Source organism: Cupressus sempervirens, chromosome 8 (assembly GCF_028749045.1).
Source record: "Cupressus sempervirens isolate cs-2001-9-10 chromosome 8, ASM2874904v1, whole genome shotgun sequence".
NCBI classification, from domain to species: domain Eukaryota; kingdom Viridiplantae; phylum Streptophyta; class Pinopsida; order Cupressales; family Cupressaceae; genus Cupressus; species Cupressus sempervirens.
Window position 1 is genome coordinate 369,971,611 of NC_143125.1, and position 11,322 is coordinate 369,982,932.

Genomic DNA, 11,322 nt, shown 5'->3' on the forward strand with positions numbered 1-11,322 from the left:
GATTCAACATATGAAGAGGACCTTTAACATCTTCTGGGGATCTCTGAGTGGTCAGTTTGGTTGTCAATTTGAAGCAGGGAATGTAGGCGCTGATGTTAGGATAGGGAGGGAGAAAGTTGGCAGAGTGATCTTAATTTTGTATTGAGTTCACTCTAGTGATGATCGTAACCTAAGTCACAAGGTTCAAATTCGAATTCAAGTTTGTTGATTATAAAATTCGGATGAAATTCGGCAAGGAGAAAATTAGAAAAAAATTTGACATTAAATTTAACTTAGATAAATTTATTTATTTTTAAATGTAAGTAATATATCCACAAAATTGTCAAAATAATTTGACATTGCTAAATAATTAAACTAAATAACTCAATATTATATTAAAATAAAATAGTATTATTATAAATAACATTATTATATTAAATATTATAAAATTCGAATAAATTCAAAAAGGGTGAAAATTCGCTGAAATTCGGACTACATGGATGAAATTCGGCTATCTTGTGACTTAGATCGTAACCATGAGAGTACAATGCATTTGCACATAGATGGATGTGATATGATGTTTACTTCCTAGCTCCCAAGTGATAATGAGGAAAAGCTGATGGGATCAGCTTTTGAGGGGTGAGACATTCATTGAGGATTTTGTATAGAGTCAATAGGATATTGCTTGGAGCAGCATAGGTGAAGAGTCAAGGGCAGTTTTACTAGAGTAACTGGGGTATTGATCACAGGATACACATTTTTGGACATGGCATAATTTTTTCCATTACATGGTCTCTGTTTTCAGTGGCAAGGTAATGGCATGTTGTAGAGGTTGGTAGAAGGAACTTGATGTCATATTATATGGATATTGTTATCAACTGATTGGACCAGACTGTGAGCTCATGATTGAGGATCAATAGCATTTGATCATTCTTAGTGTTTATGAATCCAACCATGTTGATTAGGCTCTTCAATCTTTAAAGATTGTTGTATTTACTAGTACCCTTTGATTTCTGCTGCCATTTGTAATTAATTTATTTGTGTTTTTATTTGAATTTCTTTTACAATCTCAAGAACTGAAATATCATAATGACTTCCATTTGCAAAAGACATCAATTTGGAAGATTATATTTCTTACATTCTGTATGTCTTTAATTTCATATAAGCATTTAATATGAAATTTAGTATTTAGTTTTAAATTAGTAAAAGCTTTTGTGAAGACCTAATCTTTCAATGAAACTAAATGCCTAAACATGTGTTGGGGCCTAAGCATACATTCCATCATCAGGAGAGGAGAATTTGATGTGATACAGAGTGATGTGGATCCAGATTCTTGATAACACGAGAAGGCAGCCATTAAGAGCCTAACATTAATAACATTGAGCCTGTGGAAAATATATAACATTAAAGTGAATAGTCCATCCCAAACAGACTCAATAAAACCAAGCAATTAATTATAACTGAAAATCAATAAAGAACCCCTATGATGAGAAATAATCATTCAATTAAGCATGGAAAGATTGACTAGATTTATTTACTGCGGTCTAAAGAAACTAATTGGAGAGGTTAGTAATCAAGGAACCTTAGGTTTGATTTATTAATAATGACTGTTATTGCAACGGCACCGTCTATGGTGCAATTCATATGCACCGTATTGCAGTCAAAATAGTATAAGTTGCCCTGTAACCACCGGCTTATTGTAAACATGCATGGGTAACACTTAGTTTCATAATACAAGCATATATCTCACATGTATTCCTATGTAAGGTTAGTGAATAAATACCTCAGCATTTTCAAGCAAATCTGTGTCTACTTTTGCCTATCAGCCATTTTCAGAGGTGGTTACTTTAGGTCTTCTGAGTTTGTTCGTGGATGACAGAAGCATCTTTCCACGTATAGATTTAGGTGCCAAATCTGGAAGTTTTTGAGGATCCAATAGCATTGTTGAATTTTCACATGAGACACACATTTGTATGTTTTAAAAGTAGAAACATGAGGTGCTTAGATATTTTGTAGTAGAAAATGATTGGTTTGTTTCCAACAGATTTAGGTGCCAAATCTGGAAGGTTTTGAGGATCCAATAGCATTGTTGAATTTTCACGAGACAAACATTTGTATGTTTTAAAAGTATAAACATGAGGTGCTTAGATACTTTGTAGTAGAAAATGATTGGTTTGTTTCCAACAGATTTAGGTGCCAAATCTGGAAGTTTTTGAGGATCCATTAGCATTGTTGAATTTTTACATGAGACAAACGTTTGTATGTTTAAAAAATATAAACATGAGGTGCTTAGATAGTTTGTAGTAGAAAATGATTGGTTTTGTTTCCAATAAGTGTTAAATGCAGCAATTTTAGGCATACTGGATATATAAGGTTTGTCTAATTTTTTAGGAACAATTTTCTATTTTGGTCAGTTCGATTTTCAAGAAAATGGGAAAAATATAGCCATTCGACAAAATAGCTTGTGAAAAGTTTGTGGGAAAAACCTTTGGATAAAAAGTAGTAAATTTTCTTCTTGCATTTCTGTAGAGGGATTAAATAACACTTAAATCTATTCATCCAAAGAGAATTTACAAAGAGTTTAACTTTTGATATACAGACAATTACAGAAAGAAGGTCTTTGAGCTACTTGTGGCTGCATACTCCACTATAAGTGTGGCCGACACAGCACAGTTCTTGGGAATGACAGAGATAGATGCAATAACATGTATGTTCCTTGCTTTGTTATAAATTCTTTTAGATCATTAACATAAACATGATAGACTTTTAAATTCTGTTTGATCGTTAGCATAAATATGATAGACTTCAAACTCTGTTAGACCAGTAGCATAGTTATTGTAATTGTGGCTAACAAAGCATTATTTGTGGAAATGGTAGACTGATGCAATATTGTGTATGCTTTTTCCTTTATTTATAAAGTTGACTAGATTATTATCAATAATATGATAAACAATGTTTTTGGTTGATGTAGCTATGGTTTCTAACATATCTTTGTGGAGGACTGGAAATTATGGAGAGAATCTAATGGGGTGTTCTTTCTTATAAAGGCACAAAACTTCATTTGTTATCTTTTTAGGCCTTGCCTGTCCTACATGTGATTGAAAGTACATTTTATTATTATTATTGAAATATTCTTTCCACCGTGCAGATACATTACAACGAGGTTGGACTCTGGATAATGAATTGCAGATGCTTACTGTAAAAGGAAATCCAGTAGTTGCGGACCAGAAATTAGATTCTAGTAGACTGCAAAATCTAACCGAATATGTTTTTCACTTGGAACATTGATATTCTATCAGTGGCCATATCCTTATAGACTTATATCCATTCACCCATGACAGAAGAAGTTGAAATACGAATGTCAAAAAAATCAAATTAATGTGTTCTGCAAAATTGTCAAAATGGGTGTTTCTTCAGGTCAGAAGAATTTTGCCGTTACTATATGGTTCTGGCTTAAGATTCTCTAATGGAAAGAGTGTTCACATGTTCAAATTAGCTCTCAAATGCTCGTTATAGGATATACCATGTTTCTTTGCATTCACTGAATTTTCCTTGTGATGTTTTGAACCCACTCAAATTTTAAGGCTTTCAGGCATATAATTTTTTTATGTATTGTGAATATTGGCAAGGCTCCTTGGTGTTAGGTACTCGTGCTGTGTTGTAATCTGTCAAGAATAGTGCATAGGATGGTATCAAAGTTTGTGATCATTATGTGGTTTGACCCCACTATCTGGTATATAGAAGGGCATCAAAGTTTGCACAATATATTTCAGGTATCAAAATCAAAACGAAAAATGCTATTCTTCTTTGAAGATGCAGGGATAATCTAGCACACATTGTGAGCTTTGATAATGAGTTCCATCGGAGCATTTCTATAGAAGCTTGCTATATATTCCCTTACAAACTCTTAAAATGCACAAAATAAATTGTTCATGTTGAATTTGCAACAAGGATTGAAATAATATTTAATTTTCTTTTTTTAATATATAAAAATTGAATTCCTTTGACCTTTATTTTTACATTCTAAACAGGTGCCATCAAATGCTAGTGCAAACAATAACAGGTGCATACCTCATTATCAAAGGTACAAGGTGAAGTCTTCTTTGCGAATTATTCAAGAATTGACTAAATGTGTGAAATCTAAATCTTTGAAGGCAAGATTTTTTTGACTAAAATATTGTACATGCCTACCCCATAGGCTAGAATACAAGTCAGTGACCCCATAGTTAGGATACAAAATCAGAATCAGATCATGGATCAAGAGTTTGAATGCTTGGACTGTCAAGACATGGCAGATGGCTGTTTTACTTGGATTCTAAGATGTCACCTTGAAAGACTTGATAATTCAAGTTAGTACTTAGAGTAGGGGGATTACTCACAAATGGGTCTTGACTGAACATTCTAAACTGGTGGAGCCAAAAATGAAGTTGTTTGTGGGACCACCCTCTTCTTCAAACATAGAGCCTAAGCCCCCCTCATGGGATCCCTGTCTCGTACATTTGTTAGCAGGTGATAACCCTATAACTAGAACCACCTAGACCAATAAAAGTGAATGTTGAAGCAAATAATGTGTTTGTCAATCCATAGCTAGTGGTACCATGGAAGGGGGCATCCTAAAAAATAGAGCTGAAGCTACATGCTATTTTTTAAGAGTATTTTTAAGCTAGTGGTCCCATGAATTTTGTAGTCTAGTTCAGCTCAAAAAATCTAAGCTCCAAAATTTAAGTTGGTCTCGTCTTTGGTACCTTGTGCATTAAACAAGTAAAAAGATCATTTTTCTAATTTATTTTTTAAGGTAACGATGAAAATAAATTTTTTGAACTAGCATTCCCAAGGTGATGGGATAATTTCTAGCCCACCACTCTTTTCACCCACTTAAATATGCAATGCTAAAAGGTACGAGCTATTTTGAAATAGAAGATTCCAAATAATCTTTGTATCCAAAACTGAAATTGTTAATGGGAGCACCATCTTCCCCAAACATAGAGCCCAAGTCCCCCCTCACGGGACCCCCGTTTAATACATTTTATTAACTAGTGATAGTCCTATAACTAGAACCACCTAGACTGAAAAAAAGTGGACGTTGAAATGAAAAAAGGGGGTTAGTGTCGATCCTTTGCTATTGGCATGGTCATTAATTGACCACTCAAATGTTGCACGACTAAATCTAATGTAGCTATAATCAAAGGTGGTACATTCTTAGATGTTTTAATTCTACATTCTTAGATGTTTTAATTCTCCAAATACCTTGCTATTGATATGTAGAGCCATCTCTCAAAATGGTGTTTCAACTCTCGTTGATAAATGTAGTCACTCTTCAATCAAAGATAATCTCACTTCAAAGGTCGATAGTTGATTTTACTCTCATCTTTGGTGCTTACTCCAAAATCATGACGTGAAGTAATTTCATTAACTATCTACATTCATTAATTGGAGACAATGTCTAGAATATCTAGAATTAAATGTTCAAAATTAAATATTTAATTGTTTGATTCTACTAATGAAGAAGCCAATCATGGAAATAATATTTCATTCATCTATTTCTACTACCAATTAATGAATGTTGCAACTAATATGACCAATCCATGGGGGTTATTCACATCTATTATTTTTGAACTCTTGTCATCTCTAGGATAATCGCAACTAAAGCCTGAATTTTTGTTTCAAAAAGGATTATCTTACGCATGGCCTTTGCATTCCTATAAAAAATGAGCCAATCAAATGTTCTCTCCATTAAAGTTTGGCCACTCAAATCTTTAGCCAGTCAGCTTATGACTTTGCATCATTAATCAAAATGGGATTGAACAAAAGCAACAATATCAAGTTTGCAAACAAAAGAAAAATTATTCAAAAGTTACTAATATAGGTAAGATCATAGTCACTAACAATAACCTTAGGTGTAACATGTAGCTTCAATGTATTCTAAAAAAATATGATGGGTATATTTAGTGAGGTGACCCTTACTACCATGATGACGTTCTTTCCTTACGATCTTCAAGGACTCTTGATAAAGTCCATGAAGACCTCTTCCCAATGCTAGATTGCGATAAGCAAGGGTTGCAAGAGACCCAATATCTTAATTTTATCTCCTACATTTTTTTTTGACAAAACCAAATATTTAGCCACAAAATTTTGAACAACTTGTTTTAGATGTTCCCAAAAGAAAATCTTGTTTGATTTGATAGTGTCTTCAAAAATCTCGAATAACCACTTTTGAGGACTCGTGATGTTTACTGAGGATCTTTTGTTTGAGAGTGGAATTCTTGCATAGATATAATCACTAGTTATAAAAACAAAGCATCTCCCTTATGACAAAACTTTTAGGAACTACTCGGCTCACAATATAATTATTGAATGACATTTCTTGTACGAACATCATTTGTCCACTTTTGTAGGATCACAATAAACTTTCATCATTTTCATCCTTTTGAGATTATGCATATGCTACAATATTTTCTATGTTTGTATACAATTCCAAAGACACTTCCCAGATTACTTAGATATTTTTGTTGCTCTGCAGAAGATACTCTCTTTTCCAAAAAAGCAAAAAGCATTTTAATTCATCATGACCTAGCACAACTTTGGAGTGTCATCCAATTAGATGTGGCCTCCATTGTTCCACTACATGAATAATAGATAATATTTCCTTCTCATATATAGGTTTAAGCTAATTTTTACCATATAATTGATGATACTCAAAACCAAAGGATTGACTCTCCTACATGAGAATTGTTCCAATATTGCTATCAAAAACTTCACATTCCATAAATTCTTGGTGAAATCTTGAGTACTAAGAATTTCATTACTTCACATAGCCTTCCCGAATATCTCTAATTTTGCATTAGCTAATTCATTCAATTGAAAAGAATCCTTCTTCGATAGAGTTGTGAGTATTGTTGCTATCTGGCCATAAATTTTAACAAATCTTTTGTTAGTCTCATCCACATTATCTCACTAAAATTTATTTAGTCAATCCTCGTAATCATTGTGGTATAATACTCTTGCATAACAAAAACGAGTTGCATGACAAAATCAAGTACATCCTACATACATAAACATGTTAGGTGCACACAAGTTAGGTTGACACTTGGTCTTTTGTCATCTTCAAACTCTTCATTTCGTAGCTTGGATTTTTGTTGACTTGTGTTAACCCCTGTTGTTTTGGGATTTGTGCGACCCGCTTCTCATATCGTGGGAGGTGCACTTGTGGCTCGATTTGTTCCTAGGTCCACTTCCAAATTCGCCTTAGCCTGGCTAGGGGAACATTTCAAAGAAAACATGTGTTCAAAAAAGGCCTTTCCTTATCTCTAAGTATGTTGTCATCATGTTGGGGTGGAGATGATGGAAGATATTGATCATAATGTCTTTGTCTTTTCTACCCATGATGTGATCTACTGGTTTAGAGGGATTTGGCCTTGTCTTTTTGAGCTACATGTTTGGATCTCTCAACATTGGGAGTCCATGTGTATTAATACTGTCCATATTTCCCATATGGATAAGGGAATTTTAATTGCTAAATTTGAGAATGTTATAGATAAATAAATCCAGGATTTTGTGCGAGTTTTCCTTTATCTAGGAAGATAGATTCATACTATGATTGAACCTTAGCATCTTGATTTCAACCATGCTTCTAAAACATTCAACAAGATGTCTATTTGGGTTATACTCCCCTACCTCCCCATTAATATGTGGGGTGGCTCTTTTAGAGGAAGTGAGGGAGGCTCTTGGGATTGTTTTGATGGTAGAGTAATCTTTTGATACCTTCCATCCCACCTTTCCTTGGATTTTGGTTGCTTCAGATATCTACAAGTGCTTCCCAAGGAAATTAAAATTGAATCTTCTAAGGGTTGTTGGATCTTACCTTTGGACTTTGAAGCGATCCCCATTAGGTGAGAAGATGCTTTAAAACTGGTCATGTGGCAATTCAATGTGAGTCAGGCAGAAATTTTTTAAAAGTCTACCTCATGATCGAAGGGTGCTTGAGCTCAACATTATATGGTTGAGAAATTGTCTTCCCAAAAGCACTTCTCCTAGGTAGTTGTGCATGATAGCCTCATGTCTTCTTCTCTAGATGCTCATACGTGAGATATTGGATGTGATGAGGACAACATGCCTCAAGTTGGTTGTTTGGTTTCTTCTCATGATGGTGCCTCTAGGATGGTTGGCATTGTTGGCTCTACACTTTTGTGTCTTAGAATGTATTGTTGCATGTGATAGGTCTTTGGTTGCTAATTATTCTTTACCTCTTGAAAGAATTGTTGGTGTTGTTCCATTGGTTGAAGTTGGCTCTGTCTCTTAGGCTCTTGTTGAACCTGTCTTTGGTTCTCTTGTGGGTGTTGCTAGTTTTCCACCTTAGGGTATTATGATTCCAAAGGTAGATTTGTTGGCATGGAAGGATACAACTACTAAGGTGGAAGGGAATTAAATTATACTAAAGGCACAAAAATTCAAATGTCCTCATCCTCTTTTGGAATGACCCTTTCTTCCCACAAGAGCATGGTTAAAGGAATGTTAAATGACTTGGAGCTGCGGGTGGTTGCATTGGAGTTTTCTCTAGTCCTTTCTTTAGTTTTTTGGTTGTATCCTGGTTTTTTGTGTAGCATTGGTCTCAGGTTGAGAGAGTCTGCTGGTAAGACTCTCATTTTGATCTTGAGCCATTCTATTTTTGTGGGCTTTCTTGGAATATCTTATGTAACCATTTTTGTAAAGGCTTTTAGATCCCTTCAAAAGTTTTATTAATATTAATAAAAAAATATATTAGCATATAGATGTTAACATATCATCTACATCACATCTCATAGTCATCATAATAAACATGCATATAAAAATACAAAAAACATGTCATTTTAGTTTGTATATGTAAGCATCCATAAAAATATTCAAGTAGTACATCCATTCACAATAAACATGTACGAAGGTCATATCATGTGCATGTTATATGTAAATGTCACAAGCCTTAGAGAATTCCCATCACACATGAACACGCATATAGAAAACATCATATAGGAGTTTTTGAAAGTGTGTATCCCATATATCTCTCACAAGAATATGTTAAGAGTACACAAATTATTGTCAATCCAAATGGATCTCATACATTTGAAATATGCCAACTATTTATACAAAAGAAAATTCAACTAGTATTTCCTCTTCCCTTTGAGCTTGTAGGTTCAGGTGGCCTAACTATAGGTGGTCTTGTACCTGCCTTCCTAAAAGAGTGCCTCTATAATGATTGAGGTCGCCTCAATAATCCCGTAGCCTCTCCACTACAATGCAACTTTGTGAGTGATTGTGAGATTGAGAAGTTGTAAATGTAGGTTCTCTTTGATATGAAAGAACAATGTCCGCATAAAGCTCCTTCAAATACTTGATCTCTTTTCTTGCATGTCATTTACAATCTAGAGGATTCCACATAGTTAGGTCATGTAATCCATTGATATTTGTCTAGGTATCCTCCTTTACATGTCTACCTCTAGTTAAGGCCCTATCCATCTACATTTTGCATGTGTCTCACTCCACTTAAAGCATATCTCTCTTAGCCTTTGTAACATCCAATGTTTCCTGGATATCCAAGAATTAGTCTCTTTATGTTTGAATATGTGCCCTCAATATACCCATGTCTAGTATCATCTTATCATGCTCCCCAATGTCCACGTCACACATTATAATGTCTCCTTTATTAGAGATTGAATCATCTAAAGTAGAGTCATTAGAATTCATCTCCTACAAGAAAATCTCTTTTGAGCACTCTTATGCACCTCTTAGCCCATTGAAACTGGGACCATAATTCTAATAGGGACAACACCTACTATTGCTCCCCCTTTGTCCCACCCATCTGAGCCATCATCTTTGTATTCCTTCTCTCCATCATGTCTACCTCTCTAGTGGTATCTCTCTACATCTCCTACCACCTCTATACCTCCCTCTCCCTCTCCCTCCTAGCCTCCCTCACCACTCTTGCACTTGTCTCTCTCTAACTCATCTCTATCTGAGCTAGAACACCAAAATTTTTAAGGGGATTAGGCCTATAAAGCACTCACAAAGGATCATACCCAAGTGTGGTACTTGTACATACCAATATTAATCTCCACTCCCATTTCATAGGAACCAAGCTATCAAATGCCACATATGCCACAAGTGGACTGATTAAAGATCCCACTCACATGAATGTTTGTTCATCCTAGGAAACATACTAGACCCACAAGTACACCTAATCAAATATATCTCATGCCAACAATATGGTAGATGGTCATCATCATCATCGTAGGAAATGTAATTTGTGTATGGTCGCCTTGTGAAATATGTCATAATATCTAATTGATGACAATTGTAAAAGGTATCCCTGGCCTATCTTTTTGTGATTACACCTCAATAATTGTATGGATAAGGATAACCCACCACTAGATGTATCCAAAAAAATAGGTATATAGATGGTGATAGGTTTCCATACCCAAATTTGAAGAGGTGTCACTTCACATTACAAAGATGAAAGTCTATATAAGAAATGGAGTGTAATTGATAATGGACAATCCCAAGCACGTAGAGCCCCCATACATAAATTGTACTATCTATCCTCAAACCTCAAATCATCTACCACCAATCCACTGGGAACCCATACCCCCATCGATAAGGAGCCAAGATGCATGCTACCATTTGACATTGTACTATAAAGGAGCTATGACACATACCCAACATGGTTTTCGGCTTGATCTCTTAAGTAATCATCCTTGTCTAGGTTTACTTGTTAATAATCCAATAAGCTACATAGATAACCTATCCTTACTCTTCTATCACACAAAACCTACTCCTAATTAATAGGAATCCACAATATGCGCCATACATCCTCCTATATAGTCCTAAAAAGTTACAACCCATAAATTTGGAAGCTCCATGACCTATTAGGCCCCATTCTAGGGCTCTTCTTGATTTTGGATGCATTTGCACTTATTTTTTCCACTCATCTTTCTATTTTCCTCCAAAAATTTAGAAGCTACTTGAACCCAACACAATTTACCTTGAAATTAACCCTTTTAGCTATAGGCTGCACCTTGTTAGACCTATACTAGTATAGGTCATAACTAGCTTGACCTATACCTCAAGGATTTTATTTTGGTCAGCTTCAGGGATTGATGCAAACTATTTTCTTTTAACCACTCAGTGGAGTCCATCTTCACAAAACTTAACCACGAAGTTAGTATAAAAGGAGGTTTCCTCTCTTCATTTTCACATCTCAATCCATTAATTGCAAGCAATCCAATCTCAAGAAATCTCAAACAAACAAGCATTTATTAAATGCATTCAATCCAACCATCCATCAATAATTTCCTTCCATAGATGTAGCTTCTT

General features: G+C 34.8%; 1 protein-coding gene across 2 annotated transcripts in view; it reads left to right on the forward strand.

Moving 5' to 3' along the window:
- The window catches only part of COP9 (COP9 signalosome, subunit CSN8), a 68,937-nt gene extending 65,466 nt beyond the window's left edge, over window positions 1-3,471 (forward strand). Inside the window, exons 4-5 of one of the 2 annotated variants that reach the window (XM_089797752.1) lie at window positions 2,579-2,686; window positions 3,128-3,471. In XM_089797752.1, the coding sequence (XP_089653878.1) occupies window positions 2,579-2,686; window positions 3,128-3,267 (248 nt within the window). In that variant the 3' untranslated portion in view covers window positions 3,268-3,471. Of the gene's footprint in view, window positions 1-2,578; window positions 2,687-2,950; window positions 3,040-3,127 lie in introns of those variants that run through there. The other variant, XM_089797753.1, reaches the window with a different exon arrangement.
- Window positions 3,472-11,322: the final 7,851 nt, after the last annotated feature.